Here is a 24538-nt window from a genome sequence, read left to right as displayed (position 1 = left end):
GTATTTGCTATATTTATAGTTAAAAAATATTACATTTTTCTTTTTATCTGCTTGTTTGTAAAAAAAATGTTAGATCAAAAATTCTAAACTAAAATCCTAGTCAGCAAATATTCACTACTGCATTGAGGTATATCAACATATTTTATAAGCACATAATATATTTTTTGTACAACTCCCGTTTTTGTTTTTATCATTGTTTATAATCACTGATATCCCAGCAAACATTTCTGAAGTACTCTCACTTTTATTGTTCGGTATAACATGTCCCATACAATAAGACAGAGGCAGTGCTAGGTCAGACTAACCTCCTACATCATATGTCTGTATTGATGCATTTTGCATCACAGCCTCAGGAAAACATTTCCCTTTAAAACAACATTTATCTGACTTACAGAAGTCAAACAAATCAGGTCAGCTTGATATAAGATTTGGTGATAAAAAGGTTGCTACACAAAACAGAGACAGACACACACCACTAAGGCATAACGGTTTAGGCAAAAAAAAAACCCTGCTGAATATTGTGATCCCATAGCCTCATCAATGTCTAAATTATGTCATTTTAGTCTCAATGATTTCCCCCACTTTCACCCATTTAAGAGCTGCTCCTTTGCCATAATGACCTCTGATTAGAAAACATAATTAATTTACACACACATAAATTAGTTTAAATGAGGAATACTGAATGGGGATATGTAATCACACGCCTGAAATGAGTCATTTGTTGTTCTATCATAAATACGAATGTGAGTGTGAGGCAACTAATGTAGATATAAATGAGATTAAATATGACATCTAAAATTTATCCCCTAGACAGTTTCCAGGATTTCACAAAAGCTGTGACAGTAGTTAATATTTGTTTGGTCATTTTGTTTACGACTTTGCTGAACCCATCTCCATGATCTGTTAAATTACTTTTCTGTAACCTACTGGGAATCAAATATTTTCACTTTGTACTGGTTTATTGTCAGAGGTAGTCCCTTTTTTCTCCTAAGGTTTTACCATCTTAAATCTTGTATTGAAATACTACTACTGGTACATATCTTCACAGTTCATATAAATATGTTATGAGTCATTTCTGTCTGTTATACACATGTTAATTGGAGAGTTATCATCGCTCTGTGACAAGTCATCATTCCTCCCACTTAGCCCAGACTCCTCCTCAGTGTGATTCAGGTCATGTTTTCGTCTATGAAGCCTCAGGCTCTGAGAGCGACTGAAGCCCCTCCCACAGATGTCGCAGCCGTATGGTCTCTCTCCTGTGTGCAGCCTGTAGTGGTTCTTCAGGCTTGAAGCTCTCGTAAAACTCTTTTCACACTCAGGACAGTCAAACTTCTCCCCGTAGTGTATTTTCTCATGTTCCCGCAAGCGTCCTGACTGGTTGAAGCTCCTGTCACACACGGAGCAGTGATATGGCCTCTCACCCGTGTGTGTGAGCCGGTGTCTGTTCATAGCTCCTGAGTGGGCGAAACTCTTCCCACAGTCGGGGCAGGAGAACGGTTTCTCCCCAGTGTGCACTTTCTGGTGGCCTTTCAGCTGACCTTTCTGAGTGAACTGCTTACCGCAAACAGTGCATTGGTATGGTTTCTCTCCCGAGTGAATCCTCATGTGAATCTGAAGCGCGGACATCTTGTGACAGTCTCTCCCACACAGCCCGCAGCAGTAAGAGCTTTTTTTCATATTGTTGTTAAGTTTGTTGTGCGCTGGAGAGGCTGGAGAAGTTGGAGAAGTGTCTTTTTTAAAATGAGTGACTTGAGTTTGCACTTCCCGAGACACTGTGAAAACAAAGACAACAAAACAAAATATTGAATTCCAGTTCAAGAAAAACACAAGTTAGAATTGTAATGCAAAAACTGTTATCCTTATTCAGGCGCCACTTGTTCGGCTCAGCCCCTTGCTGCATCTCATCCCTATTCCCCACTCCATTCTTAGTCTTGCTGGCCCTTTAAAAATTTCCATAAAAATTGTAGTAAAAAACATAACTTTGCCATAGCTAATATGACAAGACCTGCATGACATTACAACAATTAAAATTTTCGGAACTTTACCACTTTATAATTGTTATTTTTTTTAACCCTTTTTCCTTTTGGTTTGGGTTCTCAATTAATACAATGAGACATAAATGCACACAGCAGTATGACCTTTAAAAAATAACAGATAAGTAGCAAACATGACAAGATATGTGTGAAAAACTGAGAAAGCAGCTTCTTCAAAGTTTAATTATTATCAGATTAATTAAAATCTGCTTTTTAAAAAATGTATAAATAGAATCCTTATAAAAGGAAATGCATCAGTATCAACTGCTATAATAGAATTCTCTGTCATTAAATATATCCTGCTCTATACAAATGAAGTTCTTAATGAAGTTATCAAATCTCTTTAATTTGTTGGATATTGTTGAATATCAAACTGCAACAGTCATGTTCAAGGTGAAATACCATTAACTCCCTTCTAACATTCAAATACTGTTTAGGGGAGGTGATGGGGGTTGTAAACTGCAGGGAACGTTTAATCTCAAGACACATGCTGTTAGAACTACAGACAGGACATGTGGGGTTAATTTTTGGAACAATCTGTCTGCAGAGCTTGAACAGAGCCTTAACATTTGCCATTTTAAAGGAAATATAAGAAAGGGATTTTTACAACATATACGTTTCAGGAAAGGACTTGATAATCATTGTGTGATGGAAGGGAAGTTTGAGATTTTGATTGCTGGTGGTGGTTAATATATATATATATATATATATATATATATATATATATATATATATATATATATATATATATATATATATATATATATATATATATATATACACACTTGAATTTGCTATGTTCCAGATTTCTGTTTGTCTAAAGAATTTTGTTTCCTTTTACATTTTTAAAATGAACATTTTCAAATTCAATCCATGATTTCAATTAACCATGGAGGTAAAACAACAGACATTTAATTTATCTTTGTTGCGTTAAAAATACCTCACAGTATGTTAATTTCCTTACTGTTTATAGGCTCCTCTTCCTCTTCTTTCACTGTAATACTGATCTCTCTGTTGCTTTCCTGCTGCTGCTCTTCGTTTTCATTCTGCACGGTGCAAGTTTGACTCACAGAAACTGGATCAGGAGCGTCCGCTATTGATGAAAAGACATTTTAAACAACCAATAAATCATCAAATGCGGTTTTGCTCCTTTGAATACAAGATGTAACTGGGAAACTTTGAGTGTAATATACACATACCACACAGAGGTTCCTCTTCTTCCTCTTCTTTCACTATAACATTCATATGTGGGCTGGAAGCGACATCCAGACGGTCTCGTTGTTTTTCTTCATCTTCACTCTGGACTGCTTTATCACAGGTAAGGCCCTCTGAGGAGTTAGGTTCAGCCTCACAGGGCAAACTCTGCCTTTCAGACACCTTCATAACAACAAAAGAAGAAGAACTGTAACCAAGGAATTGTCAAAATTCATTACTTGTTTCAATTTTGACTCTGGGGTAAGAAAAACAAAAATAATTAAAACAAGCACATCCTGGTATTTAAGAAAATACATCCAACTGAGCAGAAAACTTTCACTTTTATTATAAATGTGATAACATCTGACTTGTATTGTCAAAGCTCTTGCTAGGATCTTTCAGTTTATGTTGATTTTGGTGCCTCCAGTAGACAAAGTGGATTTGCATATCTTGCTCTGTAAAAGAATAAGAACTGTTTCCTGAGCAAAGTTCTACGTATATCTCTCACTGTTAATCTTTGCTATTAATCTACTCAACAAAACTGACCAGACCATGCTTTGTTTGCTATGGGGACCACAGAGAGGCAACAGTATTTATACCTGTTTAGTTCTACTTTCTCACTTATCACCTGGCTGGTTTAAAAAGTTGATTCTGATTTGTGAATGAAATCAAATGAAGTATTTTCTTCCTGATGAATTCTCAGGACTTTGGTAAAATAATTTAAGTTGGGTTACCAGGCGTTATGGTGCACAAAGACTATTCAAATTATGCTTTTCTGTTTAATTTTTAAAGCTGTGTGTAACACACTGCCTCTTCTTATCTGACAACTCTATATGTTAAACCAATGAAAAGACAGTTTGCATGGCTTCCGATTAATGGGGCTGTGAGGACTATCTGAAAAGCTAATGTTTTCCCAGGATTCAGATTCTGTTTCCCATGAGCACTTGCACACGCTGTTATGAAGATGTGACTCTTACCAAGGCAAGCATTTGTTTTCAAGCAAATGAAAGGAGATGGGATTTTCTTTTTAATGCAACGTTTCTTTGTTCAAGACAATGTAGCGTGGTTTGGTAGCTGGCTACATTTGGTGCTTCTCACTGCCCGGTGCTCCGAGACATGTCCGTAACTTGTTACAGACAAGTTTTGCTCATCATGTCCAACCACTGCTCATCTATCAAACAGTGCTAAAGTAACCTTACTCTTTATTTTGTTGGGCTCTCGATTTTGAACAGACCACTGCAGAAAAACTGCTGCATATGGGCTGTAGTGCAAACCATCACAATCAGCTCTACCCCTGTTTTAGCCTTTGGCTAGTAGCGTACTCTATCTCTCTCCCGTTTAGCTTTTTTCTGCTCTTCTGTCCTTTTCTTTTTGACAGTTCAGCTCCTGTATCCACCATTACTTAAAAATTAATCACATAAATCATTTTCAACAGAGAAAAACACAGATCTGTCTTCTCACTGCTTAACTTTGCCGGCTGGCATAGCTGAGAAATAGCATTCAGAAATCACCTACTTTGGCCTGATAATCTCAATTTAAATTATGGATTACAATCAGGCATATATCTAGAGGTGAGGCTTTTTCATGATCACTTAGAAAGTCCTCACAGTCCCTTTAATGTTAGTATGTACAAATAGAAAAATTGAAGTACATTCAATGTGTGAACAAAAGCTTCCAAGAAAACAACATTCTTCATGTTTTAGTATGTTGTATTAAAATGACTGCCAGATCATCAAGAACACATCAAATGACTTGACTTTTTGACAAAACACTGCTTCATGTCTGGCTTCACTGCCTGTTAACACCAAACAGTTCAGTCTTCAGTTAGGGATAGTATGAACGACGAACGACGAAGAGCTAAATATTGTTTAGAAAAGTTCAGCTGATTTCAACCAGCTACAGAAAAGACAGAGGTCTTTAATGTGTATGCACTACCTCAGAGCTGTTCTGGTTGGTGGGGTCCTGCTGTGATGATTCTCCAACTGCAGCTTGTACTTGGTCTGTGATGACACCTGTAACAGAGTTGTTCAGTGTACACGATCTTTTGTGGTTTCTCAAAGTTCCTGCCAGTGAGAAATGCCTCCCACAGTCTGCACAGGTGTAGGGCTTCTCTCCAGTGTGAATCCTGGTGTGCCTCCGAAGCTCTCCAGGAGCTACGAAGGACTTATCACACTGTGTGCAGCTGTATGGTTTTTCTCCCGTGTGAGTTCGCATGTGGGTGGTCAGGGTCCACTGCTGAGCAAAAGTCTTCCCACAGTCAGAGCAATGATAGGGCGTGATGCCGGTGTGGAGCCGCTCATGTCTCACAAGAGTTCCTGACAGGGCAAACCTTTTGTCACAGAAAGAGCACTGGTAGGGCCTCTCTCCAGTGTGAGTCCTCTGATGATCTCTCAGCTCGGCGGCTGAGTTACAGCTCTTTTCACAGTCCGAACACGGAAACTTCTTCCTCACAAAGCCTGCTACGACCTCACAGTGCATCGCCTCCAAGTGAGTTTTTAAATGCCAGTGTCGAGAAAAGCTCTTCAAACAGATAGAGCAGTGATACGGCCTCTCCCCAGTGTGCGTCCGGCGGTGCAGCCTGAGCTCCCCTTGACTGGCAAACCGTTTCTCACAGAAAGTGCATGGGAATGGCTTCTCCCCAGTGTGGACCCTTTCATGTATCATGAGCAGTCCCTTCTCAGGGAATCTCTTCTCACACATTGAGCAGGGGAAAGGCCGCTCTCCTGAGTGAGTACGAAGGTGGCGCTGTAATTTAGAGGCATAGGGGAAGTCTTTTCCACACACTGAGCAGCTGTGGAGCGAAGGGGGTTTTTCATTCTCACTTTGAACAAATGTCTTTGAGGGACTGTCTGCTGGTAGTATGCCGGGGATACCTCCATCTCCTGTGAGAGAGGAAAGACAAGATTCCATTTAGGAAAACTAAACGGATGAAGAAAGTAGAAGAAACCTGAATCAGAATCAACAATGGCACTGATAGCTGTCAGACATGTTGTAGGGCAGAGGCGGGACAAAATTCTAACATGGCATTACATCCTTGTGCGAGGCCTCTCAAGGGCACAAGTCATATGACAGCCACAGAATATAGAGCATCAACTCAAAATGATCCAACTGTAGTTACTTACATCTCGTTGAGTACTATTAAGCTGTTGCAGGTAAAATCAGTTTACATTTTATAGTATAGCCATAAATGGTCTGCGTCAACAGTTCTTAATATCAAGCTTCATAACATTAGAAATTACAAAATGAGAGTAATTGTGTGAGTATCAAAACAGAAATTTTCTATATTTGTGTGTGTACTTTGTGGTTACAGTTTGTCTGCTCACTGAGATCTGAGAAATCCACTTCTTCTCCATCCGAGTTGATCAGGCCTCCAATTTCTTGCTGATCATCCTCAGCAAGGATCACAGCTGGTCCGAAGTCCTCTGGGTTTTCAGAGCCCATCTCTCAAAAACGCAGCCTGGTCGAGGCAAAGAATCAAAGTTAATTTCAGTCTTAACTCTCAGGACTTCTTTGCAAAGCGCTAAAGTCATAACCATATGGGGACTACATTAAAAAGACCTCAGTAGAAAAGGTCTTAATGACACCACTGCAGACGCTGACTCAACCCAATTAATTAAGGGTTGTGTGGTGTGATCACTGTGATATTTACTCAGTGTGTTTAGTCAGAATAAATGTGTCAATATTTGACTTATCACGTGAGGGTTGTGATACTTAGATGTATGACTATATATTTTAGCATGCATTATATTTAGTGTTATGTAGCCTAACCAAAATACATTCTGACTTTCTGTTATTCATTAGCTTATTTAAGGTTTCTTGTTTGGGCTTCTTCTGTGAGGTTGCAACAATTGAAGAAATATTTTATGCATTTGTGATATCTGGAGGTTGTGATTGGTGGTGGTGACATATAATAACATAATAACAATATGATTGTTTCTGATATTTTAAGCTAAAATTAAAGTGTGTGTGTGTGTGTGTGTGTGTATTTATATATATATTTATATATTTATATATATATATATATATATATATATATATATATATATATATATATATATATATATATATATATATATATATATGTGTGTGTGTGTGTTAAGCAATGAGACATGCCTTTTTAATGGATGTCTAATTTATGAAAAACATGATGCAAGCAGGGAATGTGTCAAATATGAGAGTCAACTGATGGAAAAACAGAAACATAAAATTATTTGAGCTATTATGAATCCTACAGTATTTGTTTGCTTACCACTCTCATAACATCAAACAATATAGTTGCAAATAACATATGCATATTACCTAGGCCAAGCCATGAACCAAATGTATTAATAAGAACAGGAGGGTTCTTTTAATAGAAGGTGGAATACAAATAAAGTCACATATTGTAAACTCGACGTTAAATTCTAACTTTTAACGTATTCATATGGTCATATTTCCTCATTTTACATATTGTAGTAATAACATCATTAAGTCTGTTTTTCCACTTTATTGCCACCAGGCGCTTCTTTTTAGTTCCGACTGAAGTTTTCTTTTTTTTTTAATGCCACGTTTGGTGATTAAATTATGGGTTGTTTTCTTGATGTGCATAAGTGAAGTGAAGGTCACAAGAAAACAGGGTCTGCCAAAGTGACTTCATCAGTGTGCACTGATGTTTTCAGGAGATCTATGTGCTCCTCAGCTCAGAGGAGGTATTAAAACATCAAAGGAAAAAATGCATTGAGTTTAGCTTGGGTACATTTCCGATTCTTGGGGGTTACCCCCAATCGGACATCTGATCCAAGAAGCCAGTTAGCTCAGTAGCATTAGCTTGGTCTCATTTTACTCATTGAATGATATCTCACGCTGTACCGTAGTTCAAGTGGGGCACCAGTCTTCTAGACTAACCTGTTGGTATAGCAAGTGTCATGCAAAAGCCCTAGAGCAGGAGCAAACACGCCCCGTGGCTCAGACAGCGGTATCTATCCTCAGGATGAGATGTGTCGGTCGTGAGGTGACCAGCGCTTTGGGCTTTGGTCAGCGGCCACCCCTGCCTTAGAGGGGCTGTTATTAGCCAGCTAGCCTCTGACATGGCGTTCACCATCTCCTCTGGAATAAGCATCCCGCTATCAATAACCTCTCCTCAAAGCTGTAGTCGTTAGCCATGCACGACAAACAACAGCCGAGTGAAAAGTAAATAAAAGAAAAGAGAAAACGTTAAGTCCTCTGACAATCCCCTCTCTGCTGGCTAACTTCGCTAGCTAACATATAACAACAGACAATAGACATTTTGACCAACCTCAGCAAAGATTTTTCCCTCAGGAAAAAGTAGTCCTTCGACAAGAGTTTATTGAAACGACTTGGCAGGCTTTCTATTTCTCTATCATTTTCGTGCTTATTGTGTTCAAACAGTGTATCAAATTAATGGGACGATAACTAATGACTTGAGTTAAATCAGCGTTTGGTGCTGATGACCGTTTTAGCTGTAGCTGCTGGTGAATCACAGGTGTTTCAGTACTTCCGCTTGGATTTTCAAATTAAAACAACAGCGCTGTGAATGCACAGTTGTGCTCGTAAGTTTACATACCCTGGCAGATTTCATATTTTCTAGTGTCGTATTTTTTAATTTATAAAAATGCCATTACTTCACAACTAATGCATGGATATGTAAACTTTGGGCAAACCTGAACTTTCTTGGGGTGTTTTTTTTTTCTAATCTTTAATTTCACAATGGTCCATGGAGGCAAAACCTTATGTGACTGAAATGGAAAAAAATATGACAAATACCAAGACCAATTTCAAGTTGTCATGTGGGCCAGTCTTAGAGGATGTAGTGGACAGTGAGTCTGTTGGAAAGGGATGTTGTCTTCAAAGAAATCAGATCAGCTTTGTGCAGAACAATCACTTTCTTTTAATCTTTTAACAACTGTACTCCCAGCTGCTACCTACTAAATACAGCAACATGTATATTACTATTTTTTCTGTTCTGTGTTGCAGTAGAAAGTTAGTGCAGCACCTTTTGAAAGTGAGTCAAGGAAAAGCTTTTGCAAGTTTTTTACCTTTATTAAAACTCACTGCAGGTGAGATAAATGCCAAAAGTCTCAAACAAAACCAAACAAACTCTGGAAGTTGTCATTACTTGTTATTTCTGGTTTTGATCCAAGGTCAACAGTACGAACAATCAGAGAGTGAACAGTCAAAATATGACCAAACTTAACCAACCAACCGTTCATCCAGACAGGACATGAGGCATGTTGGTCCATTGTGTCAACATTATCCATCTTTTTCCACAATCAGCTGTTGTTTTGGCCTCCCCAGGGGTTTTGTTGGAGGTTTTGGCTTTTTGTCGTGCACCTTCAGATGAGCTTTATAACCTTGAGAGTAATAGAAGCACTTGTCACATCTGTCACACTTAAATGGTTTCTCTCCAGTGTGAACTCGCAGGTGGACTTTCAGAGGAAACGATCTGGAGTAACTTTTACCACAAACTGGGCAGAGATGTGGCCGCTCTCCGGTGTGGGTCCGAATGTGCACACTGAGGTGAGAGGCTTGTAGAAAGGCCTTCCCACACTCACAACAGATGTAATTTCTTTCTCTAGTATGTGTAATTTCATGCATCCTTAGTGTCTCTGCTGTGGCACATCTCTTCCCACACTCCATACAGAGGAATGGTGTATCTGCTGAGTGAACACGCCTGTGTATATTAATATAACTCTCGTTTTTGAATGTCTTTCCACAGTCAGGGCACGCATATGGCTTTATATGAGTCTGGCGGTGATCATCAAGCTGTTGTTTCTGAGGGAACTCCATTCCACACTCCCCACAGAGATGGACCGTCAGTGGAGACTCTTTTGGCTGACTCTGCTCTTGTATCAAGGTCCATTTTGATAAGTCTCCTGTGAAAAACAAGCAACAAATTCAAGACAGTCATTATAATTTATAATGTGACACTTCCAACCTTAGTGCTGCAAGAGATTTATAAAGTCCATACATTGAGTGAATGTGCTTGCATGTGCAAAGAAAACCCTCCAAAGAGGTTCTGCACAATTTTTGGCCATTACTTTTAAAAATACATGAGAACATGTCCAAAACTTAAGCATGTTCGATACCACTTTTTTCAGACTGATACTGGTCGAATACTCCCTCATGAGCCCACACCAATACGGAATACTGATACCACTAGTACTTTTGATAAAAAAAAGTTCAGTCAGCAGTAGCAGATCATTTTGAACAAGGACAGCACAGTCACTCTGCCTTTAAGTCCCAAATAAACACAAACAACTCTCTTGAGAGCTAAGATTTGTTTCTAACAAATAAACAAAAGTGCAAAATAAAACTAAAAACTGTCAGAATTGAAGTATTTTTTTTAAGTGAAGTGAGGTGCAAAATAAAACAGTTTTAACTGTTAACTTTCAACAGTTCATTCATTTTGTCTGAAAAGGACCTGATACACATTTGCTGTGGTGTCAAACTGCAGCAATGTAGCGCCAACTACTGGAAAGGAGGACTTGCTCAACGATGCAAGATATTTTTTTGCCTTCAGTATTGGCTGCTGGTTTCGGCGGCCTTCACGAGTACCGATACCTTGAAATAAGGCTGGTATCAGCCCAAAACCCAAGAATGATACTCGCCCATCCCAACCTAAAATTATCAGATCATCTGCTTCCTGCTCAGCTGAGTTTTCTGCTTGTTTGTGCCTAAGGAACTATGGCAAAGAGTGTTCTGTTAGATCGAAACTGAAAACATTTACTATTGATCATCACAAAATTATTGGAGAGAAGAAAAGAGAGGCGATGTTGGAGAAGAGGAAACTGAAACTGGTCTCCCCCTATGGCATTAAATGCCATAAATGGTTAGATCTCACCAAAACGTGTCTAAGAACTTTTATTGACTCTGACCTTTGTGAGTTTTCATGTGTGTTTTGAGGTTTCCTCCCTGGGTGAATCCTCTCCCACATATGAAGCACTTGTAGGGTCTTTTCCCCGAGTGGATCACAAGGTGTCGCCGTAGAGCCCCACTGGAAGAGAAAACCCGTCCACAGGTTGGACAGTTGGGCTTCTTCTTTGGTCTTTCAGGCTCCTGGTGCTGTTTTGGCACAGACAAGTTTTCATCACGCTGCTGATGAGAGCCGCTGTGCTCAGGATCTGAAGCGTCTCCTAAAAAAAACAGAGGTAAAAACATGCTGTTAACTCACCACCCTTGGTTCTCTTGTGGTGCTGATCAACTAGAGTTCCAGTAGTTGAAGACAGCGTAGAGTAAGACTGAGAGCAGAGATTATGGTTGGCACTAACATTGATGCTTGGGAAAAAAAGATGAAAAATGTCTTTGAAGCTGAGAAAAGCACATTCAGGTTATTTGTTTTCTTAGCACCACTTACATGCATGCAGTCATTGTTGAAACACTGGTACGTGCTGATCCATTGTTACCTATTTATTCAACCCTCTTTCTAATGAAACAAACATGCAAAGCTGATTTGTATGAAAAAAAAAACAATCATGTCCTTAGAGTTTAATCCATGAGTGACTCTTTATGATAATGTTGCTGTTTGCACATTGTCACTTTATCTCCATCGTTGTTGTTAGGATGATATAAAATCCTAAAAAATGGCGACATGTTAAAAATTAAATAAAGACTCAACTTATAAGACACAATGAGGATTTTCTGCATCATGGAATTCAAATGGAATCAGACAAAAGTCTGAAACACATGTCAAAAATCAGAAACATTTTCATTTTTAGTCACGAAACGCATACTTTTTTCATTAATCTCACCTGATGTCGATGTGTCTTCATCCTGGTCCTGGGTTTCAGTTCTGTGATTTTTGTGCTGGTTTACTTCTGAGACCATCTTTCTTAGAGGCATTTGTTCTGATGGAGTTAGCAACCGCTTAGAGGCCCGCTCTGCTGGATTGCCCTCTATGAGCTTTTCCTGTGATAACAAAAAATTCTAGTCACTGATTTACACCAAGCTTTAAGGTCTTCATTAACAGTAAATCACCAAAATGGTACTTTCCCAAACCAAAACATCTTAAGATTAAATATCATAGCTGTATCTGTCTTTGTCATTATCACGTTCAACTGGTTAAATCAAAGACAACATGATAAGAATACCCTCCTACTCACTGATGGCGGCTGTGTTTCTGGGTTTGACCTTTACCTGACATGGTCCAGAGGCATGACCATCAGCTGAGTTAATGTTCTGAAGCATCTCGGGGATCTCAGATGGAACTGTGTGAGTTTCCAGCCCACCTGTGGAATCCGCTGTGTCCTCCATTTTTATGGCGGGAAGTTTATCTTTAGTACAGCCAGTTTTAGTAGAGTGAGTTTTAGTTTGGTGAGTTTTGGTACAAAGAGCACCTCCAACTCTGTTAAGTCACAAACAGAAAGCCTCATTATTACAGGGCACTAATTATGTTGTAACATTCCTAATAACTTTTGAATATGCCTCTTAACCCCTCCTCTGGCTCAAGTGAAGACTTAACAGAGAAAGTACGACTTGATAAATCAGTGCTAATATTGTATACATACCGAACATAAAAAGGGGGCTCATAATCGCTATCACTCTCGTCCTCCCAACCAACTTCCTGGGTCTCCTCCAAAGATGACATGGATTCTGTATCTTCACCGCGGCACCAGGTGTCATCTACTTTCACAGATCTACAGATGGGTTAGAAAGGGTTAGTGACACTGTCTGAAACTGTTATAACAAGAGGCACATGTGCATGAGTATGAGGATGAAATTTACAAACAGGGAAGTCTGCACCTAGCAGAATTCAGATCCAGGTAGAGCTGCACGATTTGGGGAAAAGGTGCGATTTGCGATTAGGTGGAAAATATTGCGATTGCGATTGTGCTTGCGATTTAATAAAAAAGGTTGTGTCATGATGAGTCTACAGACTTGCTTGGTTATCATGGAGAAAAATCTGAATTGCATGTGCTGACATTGCGATTGCGATTGCGATATCCTCTTTTGCGATTACGTAATTGCATGTGCTGACATTGCGATTGCGATTGCGATTGCGATTGCGATAATCGTGCAGCCCTAGATCCAGGTACTTCCGGCTTAACACAGTGTTACAATAACATTGCATAGCTGCGCATAATTAATGTTGAGCATCAAGAATATACGTCATATGCTAACATATTTTTCACTAGATCGTAAAATTCACCTCACATCAGGTTGTTTTGGGGATGTGTCTTTAGTGTCTTGCACGTCTCGTTCATGAACAAGAGTAACAGAGGAGTCATCATCTCTGAAAACGAAGCAACCAAGTTCAGATTAAAAATAACCAACTCCTCAATTAAGGCTGCTTTCCTGATTTTTCCTGATGAAACAACAATGAACTGTTTGACAAACTGTTGACAAGTCCTGATTGCATGTGACAGCAAATTACAATGAAGAAAAAGTTGAACTCACTGGTCAGGGGTAGATCCAGCTAAAACACTCGATGCAGCTGGGTCTGACATTCTGCAAATGGATCTACTCTTGTGCTGTTGGGTGTTACTTCATTTCTTTCATTGCTGCAAGACACATAAATGCTCAGATGTCAGAGCTTTTCTCAGAAAGGTCAGTGTTTAGGACTGTTGAAGTTATACAAAGAAAGAGCAGCTTAGTGGTCATTGTAACGTATGAGGTTATTAAACATATTGCGCATACAATAATACACAAATGAATACACATATAAACATATTTAACATTCATTAAAAGAAAAGCTACAAAATTTGTTTGTGAGGTTTCGTAACCACAAAAACGCATTTTCTCCAAACAGTTGTCAAACTACATTGTAATACCACCAACCTGGGGGAGGGGGTGGGGCTTTAGCGACCCTACAGATCCACCTCAGCTTCACCTGTCAGCCCCTAGCTTGATTAACCTCTAAACCAGCGGGGCGTCACTGGGACTGTGCCAGTATTTTGGGAAGTCCATACACACTTAACCCTGTTTGACTAACATGCTATGACACGCCCCTGTGGATGTGAGTACTTGGCCACTTTCAGTTGAGTTAAACTAGATATAACAATACTAAAAATAAAGCTAACCAGTCACTACACCAAAATTAAAACAACGGAAAACACCATGCAACTATGTAGTAATACTGTATAACGGTATAGCTTTGGGAAGACGTTTAGCATTTAGCTTAACTAAAATCAGCGTCCGACACAGAGCTGGCTCTATGTTGGACTTTAAAGGTAACTTAGGTTATCTACCTACACAACCTAAGCTACCACTAAAGCAGACTTACTTTCTGCAGGTGAGTGAATTCAGCAGTTTGCCTCTGGTCCAAACTGAGACCGATATTATCTTGCTGCTCCCTCCATCTGTGAGACTCTCTGCCTGTAATGACTCTCGTTTTACACGATCTTACACCACTCACTCTTTTTACCTGTAGTCTGGATGTTAAGGTGTGTCTTCGTTCGTGCTGTTAATCAGTGTATGAACCAGAAACTGCAAATGCACATACAGCTAACGCTGGAATAGCAACTTTTCCCGCCGGGATCTCCGCCATCGAGCTGATGCTCGTCTTCTTCAGTCTTTGTTACGGCAGATGGCACTGAGCCTTTAGGTGCATTACTGCCTCCCATCGTGTCGGGGTCTAGAGCATTTTAATCTATAATGGGAAAAGTGACAGGCCCAGTCCTGTTTGCATTACAAACTGATCCCTAATCTAATAACAGTTACATTTTTCAGGTTGGTTTATCTTCGAACTTTATGATGTTGAGCTTACTGCTTCCTTTTTCTCTTTGTCTGTTGAGTTTAAAGTTTCTGTGAAGACTTTATAAGTGATAATGATGTACAAGGTATATGCTAAAATCCTGAGGTTGATTTCAAAACCTTTTTAAGACTTGATGTAAGAAATTATGTAAGCTAAGGAGGAATAAAGCTTAAAGGAACAAATGAAACTAAAGGCAGGTTTATGGAAACTCCAACAACAAGAAACAGCAGTTATTCAAGGCCAACTTGCTGCATAAACGAGAAATTATTTAATCATTTTTAAAATTTAGGACATGTGCCTGAGATTGTGTGATTTGCTTTAATGTTGTATTTAATTTCTCTTTATGAAACTAGAAATGACATCATTTATAGCTGGTGTTTATACCGCTCACAATCCTTATTGTTGTATTTTATTGTAACTAGAGTCTTTATGCATTTTTTTAATTCTATTCTTTTTTCTTTTTGTATTTTTCTACTGACTCCATCAATTTCTGCTGTTAACACAACAGTTTTCCAGTTTGGGATCAATAAAGTAACTCTATTCTTTTCTATTCTATCCTATTTTAGAACTTTATTGGCTGAATGTTTAATGTCCCAATCAGGGGACAGTTGCAAGGAGGATAATAAATATTCATGGATATTTTTTGGGTCAAAGCTTGAATACCTATGAAACTAAATACCTCATAAAACCACAATTAAGACTTTTTAAAACTTTTTAAGGCCCTTAATTTTCCCAAAATTGATTTATCAACTTTTAATACTTTTTAAGACCCCGCGGACACCCTGGATGTATTCACCAGTCATAATGCACAATTTATAATAAGATTATCAGCACCAAAATTGGATATTATTTCTAAATAATATTTCTCAATATCAGTGAAAAACCCAATCAATCTATTTACAGCACAGTCTATGAAACCCCACACTGGCTGGCCAAGTTAAGCAGTGGGAGGAGAGATCTGTGTTTTTTTTGGCTGAAATGATTTCTTTTGAGGTGATGGTGAAAAATGGGGCTGGACTGTTAAAAAGAAAAAGGACAGGAGCAGAAGAAGGCTAAAAAGAAGAGTGATGGAGCATGGGCCAAAACATGGGTTAAGCTATTTTTGATAATGTGCATCACAACCCACATGTAGGAGTTACACTGGGATAGTCTGTTCAAATGTAAGAGTCTATCAATACCTCATACCTCATTGTTCAAGGTCAGCTCTGTGTTCTTTTGCTTCCAAAACAAACACAAATAATGGCAAGAGGGACATTCTTATGACAGTGTGTGATAGTGCTCATGGAAAGTCTTTATCATGGAGAAACACTAGTGATTCCAGATAGTCCTCACAGCACCCTTAAAGTTGTTGGCACCCATAGTCTTAACATTACTTCCACCCGTGGGATGGTCATTTTTTAAAGTTCTAAAATGTTTACACAGTTCTACCCAACTGGGTCTAGTCTAATCCACAACTCAGACACATTGGGCAGAGTTTGAGCTAGTTCCATCCGCTGTGTTGTATCAAGCAGCTCTTCACTGCCATTTTCTAGAAACCTTACGGTAGCAGGCAACTGCATTTTTTCCTTCCCTCATTTGCTGTCTTGATTTTCAATTTCTCACTTTGATTTCTGCTACATCTTCGTTTCTGTCAACTACTGGCAGTCTACCACCCAACTCAAGGAGAGGATACAAAGATATTTATCTGATACGTTGGGAGAAAAACGCAGATTCTTCTGATTAAAAAAATCTGTATTCAGGATGAAGTTGAAAAAAATAACATTGTGCATATTTTTTGACATTAAATATTAGTATTTGGCATGCAGGATACAAAGGCACTGAAATTGTACAGATTGGCTACAAGAGAAGAGTAAACATAAAAAACACAAGTACAAAACTAGAATACTAGAAAGACAACACAGTAAGCCAAATCACTGTTGGTGACCAACACTGACTCTGTAGCACAAATTTTTGACACAGTAACAATTTATGCCATAGGTGAGAGGAATGGAAAGATGAAAAGAAAGGAAAAAAGTGCATTTTAGACACAGTCAGCTATTCAATCTCATTAGAACTGCTGTTAGATGTCCAGCTTGGCCTCCTGCTTCGGTCTCCCCAGCTGTCTGGTTGGCCCGATGCGTCTTCCAGCATGTGTGCGCTGATGCTGCCGCAGACCCTGGCGGTAAATGAAGCTCTTCCCACATTCCACACACTCGTAGGGTCTCTCTCCAGTGTGCAGCCTGTGGTGCACCTTCAGTTCCTCTGCCCTGGAGTAACCCTTTCCACAAACGCTACAGATGAAAGGCCTGTCTTTAATGTGGGTCTGGTAATGTGCGGTTAGGTACGAGTTTATACGAAATGATTTCCCACAGATGGCACAAGCAAACGGCCTCTCCCCAGAGTGCTGCATCTCATGCAGCTTGAGAGAAGAAGCTGTATGAAAACCTCTCCCACACTGGGCGCAGAGAAATGGTTTCTCCCCAGTATGGATGCGCCGGTGGACTTGTATGTAGCTCTCATTGATGAATCTTTTACCACAGTCTGGACATGAGTAGCGCTTCTCTTTGATATGGGTTTTCATGTGTTCCTCCAGCTTTTCTTTGTCACTAAATTGGATGCCACAGCGGCGACAGAAGAGAAGGTGTGCAGCAGTTTGCTCGGCTGCTTCTGATTCATCAGCTGTGCTTGAGTGTGTGGTGATGTGGTGAGCTTGTAAAGCTGATTGACTCTCACACTCTTTTCCACATTCAAGGCAACGGAGGGACAATCTAATCCTGGACTCTCCAGGCAAGGACTTCAAATACTCCGAGAGTTCTGAAGCCGTGGGGTTCACCTCATCTTCGAAATCCAATGGTCCTTTATGACCTACAGAGACAAAAAAAAACCCAGAGAAGTCATGTTTCAGTATCAAAAAATCATACTGATTGCATGTGAAAGATTTTGGTTTAGTATTACTCAAGCTTTAACATTAAACTATTACACCGAGCAAATATCAGGTGTTAAAGATGGATACCACAACTATGGAGAGCTAAAGTAGAGGATATTTTTGTAAATATATTGTTTCAAAGTTATTAAAAGGATTGCTCTTTAAGAGTATTTAGCATAACTATAAACATTGATCACTACCAGCAGCTTGTAGGAATGGCGATGGCAAATATTGAAAGAAAGACCAGCGCAGAAACTTGACTTTCAATTACGCTGTGATTTGGAGCTCCTGTCTGATATTGTATTTATGAAACATTACAGCAACCACTGGATACTGTGTTTGAATTATGAAAGATGAAAGACATTACAAGTACATGTTTTAAAGGTTAAAATACCCTATTGGAGAACTTAACAGAAGAAGTGAGTCATACCTAAGTGAACTTTATAGTGGGTTTTCAGATTTCCCTTCTGGTTAAATCCTCGTCCACAGATGGAGCAGCAGTATGGTTTCTCTCCTGTGTGAATTAGCTCATGCCTCTCGAGTTTGTAGGCGTGGGGGAATTCTTTGCTGCAAACTGAGCAGCGGTACTCTATCTTCTCTTTGGGCTTCTTTAGGAGCTCAGGGGGTATTTCTACTGGATACTGGACCATCTTTCTGCCAGGGCGCTTCTTCCCTATAAAGGCAAAACAAGGAGAAATTATACATTTTTTCGTATAGATCCTCTCACATTCTACCCTGATGCACACTCATTCCACGTGCCAAAAGATGGAGACTTTTCTTTCTTAGGCCAACACATGCCAACTGTGGTCACAATCAGGAAGGAAAAACAATAAAGAAGTCAAAACTAGTGAGGCAGGCTGAACTGGACACTCTAGAGAAACGTCTTGTTTGTTCTTACCTGCAGAGCCTTCAGTTTTTTCTCCCTCTTCTTTAACAGATGACTTTGGATCTTTCCTTCTTCTGTATGGTCGCTTTGCTGCAAACAAAGATATAGTTTATTGCTAAGGTCTAATACATCAAATCTATCGTATAATATGTTGACCTGCAAGAAGCAGACCAAATTTATACTATTTTAGACATGTTTCAACAAATGTTGCTTGGTAGAAAATGTAAGTTTTACCAATTTCTTTCAATGGGGTGGGGTGGGGTGACCTAAGACTGAAATTACTGTTTTGTTTTGACTTTTATCCAAAGAGAGAAAAAGAAAGGATGGATACTTGAATGTTTTTTAACCACAACCAAAATGCAGAGGGATCTCTGTAACTAGCTCTTGCTTTGAACATAAATCATCAGCCAACCACTGTCTTACCAGAAACTCTGCGGTCATGCTTTAAGTCGGGTTCCTCTGGCTCCTCTATGATGGGCGCATTTTTTTTCCCCCGAGTACGCCTTGATACTATGACATAAAAAGAGGACTTGTTAAAACAAAGCAGCAATATGTATTCATAAGGACAGGATATAAGCACTCATTTGATCTCTTACTTCCAGGCTCCCCCGCTAATTCTTCCACAGACAATAAGGGAACTTCTGAACTCCTCCGTCTGCCTCGCCTTTTTGCTTTGTGTGGGGAAAATATTGCAGAAAACTTTAGTAATTTGAAAGAAACACAGGTTATTCTTCTGGCCACCACGCTGAAATAAAAAAATGAAGCCATGACATGTGTAAGTGAAAGTAACATATTGAATGTACACTATAAAAGATTCTCACCAGGAGCTGGAGGAACTTCTTTCTCTAGTATTTCTGGAGCAGTCTCTTCTCGCCTGGATCTCTTTCCTGTTGATGATTACACAGGTATTAAGTCAGGACAAAGATTTGTAGACTGTTTTAATTGTTCTCTTTTGACTTGTATTTACCAGGATAAAATGGCAGGACAGGTGTCCTCTTAACTACTCTGTCTTTGGCCTCCCCTTCTTCCCCCTCTTCATCCTCCCCCACAGTCACAATGTCCATGATGAGTGATGGACTACTGCTGTCTCTCTGGTCCTGGCTTTGCATCTGAGACTGAGACAGGAAGACTCCCTGTGTGAATACTTAAACAAACACATCAGAAACACAGCCCAAAACTCTCTGGGGATTAACTAACAGAGAATCTACATCATATTTGATCCACAGGTGTTGATTTTTCTTATCGGCTGCAGCACAGTTTAACATGGTCTTTGGAACTTGCTTCCAATTAGATCCCCTCCCTGTTTATCCTCTATACAGTTTGACTAAAGACTCCATCCTCTGATCACTAAACTTTTGTTTCACTGTTATTTTGAGGCTCAATTCTGTATTGGATTTTTGTGCGTTTTCCACAGCTGTTCAATCAATGTTCAATAGTTCATATTTTCCACAGTGCACAGTGCTACAGTGATCATGACTGCTGGGCCCTCCTGCTAGTAAAGCTTCATTTTCAGTGTTTACATGTCTTTAAATTTGATGCTAGAGCAGCCTGGCCTTAATCTTGTCCTGCTGCATTTCTGCAGCCATGTGCACTTGAAGAAGTCCCTGTTTGTCAGCGAATAACTTACAAGGTTAATGTTTCATGATGCAAAGTGGCTTCACAAGATGCTTTTGTGAGGAGTTCAACACGTTTTGTGTTGATACTTTTCAATATCAAAAGTATTAGCATGCTTTATCCAGTGCTACAGATTAATCAAGACCGAAAGGGGACAGCTCTTTTCAAAGCCAAGTTTATAAATGATGTCTTTAGACAAGTCACCTTGCTCGGCTGAGGACTTTCTGTGCAATCCGAGCCTCGGTCAGGACTGTCTCCTGGAAAAGTCAACATAGTTGGCTCAGGATCAGAAATGCCTGACATAAAACTGATATTTAACAATGTTTTAAAACTATATTCTTAGATTAAACAATGATAGGCCGCCCTCTGAATAAAAAATAAAGTGGATGAAGCTACTAATTAAATGTATGTTTCAATAAAAAGGTTTCAACTGCCTTTTAAACTTCTGACTTCAAACATAAAATGATAACAAAAAACACAAGACTTTATGCTTCATACAACTGTTTTAAACATTTTGGATACTTTTTTTTAGTAGTCCTTCAATTCAATTGTTACAAAGTCCTGAATGTTTATATGAATGTTACCCTAAAATATCTCTGAAAAATCAACTTGAAAGCTTATATGCTTAAAATAAACAAGATTGAACACTCCTGAGTAAAAATTAGCACAACTTTTATGTTGGCAGTGCAGTAAAAGCTATGAATCACTTACTGGAATCCCATTCAACCACCTCTCCATCAGAGTTGATTAAACCGCCAATCTCTCTATCCTGTTCCTCTTCTTCCTCCTCCTCTTCCTCCTCCTCTTCTCCTGCCTGAAGTCTAACAGTCAAATGGAGAGTTTGATCCTCTATGTTTGTCTTCTTGAGTCCATGTGACATCAGGGACTTATTTTCAGGATAATCCTAAAAAAGCACAAAACTTTATCTACAATCAGTCAGAAACATATTTGTATAAACATGTTTAAACTTGTATACATCTTGAATATTCAATATCTGGAATGTAAATTTGTACTGATTTTTGCAGAATAAAATAACAAAAATAAGAATTGCTCATACTGGTTGGTAAGGTGCTGAGTGTTTGGTCTTATGTAGTTCTGCCTCTGTTAAGCGAGATGTGCTCTGTGCCACGTCCATGCTCTGGTCTTTCATGTAACATTCACCACCCTCATGTGTGCCCTGATGGAACCTACTGTCCCCTGTGTCACTGGAGGTCATCTCTGACACTCTCTTATTGCACTGGTGTACATTTCCAGGGTCTTTTCCACGCATTGAGGAAACCTTGGGTTTTTCACCACAGTCCCCAGGCCTGTCTCTCTCCCACTCCTCTCTTGCAGATGGGCTCTGTGCACAGACAGCAGTATCACCCAGCTCCTCTGAACAGTTCTCCACCAAATATCCTCTCTGCTGTCTCTTCCCTCCATGTGAAAAGGAGCCTTTTTTTCCACAGGCAGTGAGATGGGGACAATTTGTGTGCGTAGAAGTATCTTCCTTTTCTTTGTCCGAGTTGAAATTCTCCTCATCTGTACAACAAGAAAAACAAACATTACTAAAAATCATAACGGTTTTACTGTCTGTATGTCAACTAATAGATTGAGGCTGATATTTCTGAGAAGATTTTGCACTCACAATTTTCACTCACAGTCCAGCCATCCTCCTCCTCTTTGATGATTACTTGAATCTCTGGAGTCTCACAGTTGTACTCAGGGCTTGTTTGTGCTTTTCTTGAATCATGGTGTTGAAGATTCTGATCATCGTAGTTTTCATTTAGACTCAGTGATAACGGATCTTGGAGGTCAGGATCCTGTGCAAAGAAACAAAGACATGCACAGTAAACCTTTAAGATGTGAGATATGAGCATCAGAGGGCCATGGATCCTGTGATTTGTTGAATCAGAAATTTCATCCAGCAGAGAAAAAATTAAGAAGCATACTTTTTAACTGTGTAAAAGTAAAGAGTTGTAATAGAAATGATGAAAAAAATAGTGAAAGTGATTATACTGTATTGTGGTGATATTGATGATGATTATGGTGATGAAGTTAATAATAGTGGTTTGGATCTGAATAGCTGTTGCTGTTGATGTGATTATAATCATTCAAAATTACCAGGAGTACTACTATTAATGTTTAGTACAGTGTTAATTAATTTTCTTGTTATTGTTGTCAATATTTAACGATCCAAAAGTCATTTTGACTAGATAAAAAACAGACTGGGTATTACACAGATTGCAGTGGATTGCAGCAGAAAGTGAACTATACACGTGTCTTTGATAAGATGTGTCTCAGATCTTAGTCCCATTGTATTACACTGAATGTCTTCTTTAATGCAAAGTCCAACACATTTTATGTTTTCCCCTTGAATACCAAGTCATGCCATTTTTTCAAGTTACTTTTAGTCCAAGTATCAGTTATAAAACAGGTGTATATCATCTCTGTTGAAGTGATACATGTATATTCTTGTTTGGCCCAGTGTATGTGCATCAGTTAAAGAGCCTGTAAAAGTTTTGTTTTTGTACTCTAAGTCCACATTTCAAGTATTATTTAATGTTTAAGATGTTGTGATTTACTATTGTGAGTACTTATCCCTCTGCTTACATTTTCTCTTTGCATTAAAATACCTGACATAACACTCTGTAATACATCTACCACAATGTATCAGCATCAATAAACTTCTGAATGCTAACTTGCACTTTGTAGGCCTGGTCAACTCTGCCTTTAATAACATAAATATGCACATAAGAAGCTCCCATACAAATAAATCCTGTATAAGTCTGATGGTTTAAAGGATGCCTTGTTATTACAGCCAATGTAAGAAACTTCTGGTTATAGTTGATTTGGACACCCTCAGTGAAGATGATAGTTGATATCTTTCAGCATTTTCTGACTAAAAATACACTCCTTTTGTCTTTTAAGCTTCAAATGTAACACTCACTGGGACATTTAATTCTCTTTGTGTAAAAAGGCTCTCACCTGACTGTCTGATGCCTATATAGACACATTTAATATCCTCACTAATGATCTTTTAATTTGGCTTTTGTGGCTCATTGATATTGATTTTACTCTGTTTCATCAACTAAAAACTCCTCACAGAAGCTTTAAAAGTCAAACAGACACAGCTAGCTCACTAGCTAACAAAACAACCCCTTTTAATAATAATAGTATGAACTGCTGATGTCAGATATGTAATATGTTGACACGTTATACTCTGGTTTACCAGCATCAAACAAGGTACTTGTCTGATGTAAGGTTAACGAACTGTAGCTGCATTGCTAGAAAACTACAACAATGAAGCTAAATCAAAAACAAACGTCACTAAACTGTAAAGTTATAGCCCAAAACACACCGGGTTGTCCCGTTTTACCTCAAACATAATGCGATGGGGTGTCCAGGTTGAAACGTCGTCATAAGAAACTCAGACTAAGAGGTATAATAATCTCAGTTGCAGGTTTGAGGATGAGAGGAGCTGTCATGAACCAACCCATCAGCGCTGCTGGCTAGCTGGATGCGCCACCATTTCTTCTTCTTCTGATGAATTTACTGGCAGTTGACCAGCTTAAGCCACATTTTCGCCACCTACTGGACTGGCAGAAAAAAAAGACTATCTCAAAAGTAAATTCTGTTTATTAAACCAGATGCTCTCAGATTTATTAATGAATAACTGTAATGCTATATATATATATATATATATATATATATATATATATATATATATATATATATATATATATATATATATATATATATATATATATATATATAGTAATACTTTCATATTTCTGCTTCATTAATCTACTCACCTGGAAAGGGTGCCGCATGGGTTATGTTCAGACCCATGTTGCATAATTAAACTCACATAGCCATATCAGACAGTCATGGTCAACTGTTAAAGGGAATAGCTAGATGCACAGTAGAGCATGTGCCCACCATTTCTTCCCAGCTTAAATTTTAAGTAGCCTAACTTAATTCTAGTAGGATACTCTACGGGTGTTCTTATTATCCGGACGATTTGAATATGTCAATTCTAAACACAGCGCGCATGCCCCTGTACTAGCACAACGTGTAAGTTAATAAGTTACTGTTTTATTATCATGGTGCTCCTGAATACCGGAGATCACAGGCCAGAATCTGTGCTTCAGTGACGGACTCCTGAACTTTGATCTTGAGCAGCTTTTAAAAGCCACATTGGCTGAAATCAGTCGGGTTTACAACATTTCGGAGAA

The 24538-nt window shown here is 38.9% G+C and overlaps 2 protein-coding genes across 5 annotated transcripts; both read right to left on the bottom strand.

Moving 5' to 3' along the window:
- Positions 1-202: 202 nt before the first annotated feature.
- LOC141800092 (uncharacterized) lies at positions 203-23831 on the bottom strand. Its single transcript, XM_074682545.1, has 17 exons — positions 23680-23831; positions 21949-22123; positions 21379-21842; positions 21033-21225; positions 20526-20578; positions 19675-19822; positions 19529-19594; positions 19304-19378; positions 19131-19217; positions 18720-18797; positions 18252-18494; positions 16979-17760; positions 6551-6668; positions 5163-6109; positions 3233-3410; positions 2998-3126; positions 203-1772 (listed from the first exon to the last, which is right to left on the bottom strand). The coding sequence occupies exons 1-17, from the start codon at positions 23686-23688 to the stop codon at positions 1063-1065; spliced, it is 4455 nt and encodes a 1484-aa protein (XP_074538646.1). The 5' UTR covers positions 23689-23831; the 3' UTR covers positions 203-1062.
- Positions 8996-14771, bottom strand: LOC141802684 (uncharacterized). Of its 4 annotated transcripts, none has more exons than XM_074686299.1 (8): positions 14587-14771; positions 13620-13723; positions 13377-13455; positions 12731-12859; positions 12360-12567; positions 11975-12131; positions 11102-11359; positions 8996-10099 (listed from the first exon to the last, which is right to left on the bottom strand). In XM_074686299.1, the coding sequence occupies exons 3-8, from the start codon at positions 13451-13453 to the stop codon at positions 9477-9479; spliced, it is 1452 nt and encodes a 483-aa protein (XP_074542400.1). In that variant the 5' UTR covers positions 13454-13455; positions 13620-13723; positions 14587-14771; the 3' UTR covers positions 8996-9476. The 4 variants fall into 4 exon arrangements, with proteins under 4 accessions (XP_074542400.1, XP_074542410.1, XP_074542394.1 ...); XM_074686293.1 differs by lacking the exon at positions 14587-14771 and adding an exon at positions 14446-14578 and having other exon boundaries at positions 9002-10099; positions 13372-13455; XM_074686284.1 differs by having other exon boundaries at positions 9008-10099; positions 13372-13455.
- Positions 23832-24538: the final 707 nt, after the last annotated feature.

Source organism: Halichoeres trimaculatus, unplaced genomic scaffold (assembly GCF_033239565.1).
Source record: "Halichoeres trimaculatus isolate MK-OKI-2021-1 unplaced genomic scaffold, fHalTri1.1 fHalTri1_scaffold_2, whole genome shotgun sequence".
Taxonomy (NCBI): domain Eukaryota; kingdom Metazoa; phylum Chordata; class Actinopteri; order Labriformes; family Labridae; genus Halichoeres; species Halichoeres trimaculatus.
This window is presented reverse-complemented; position numbering and strand designations above follow the sequence as displayed.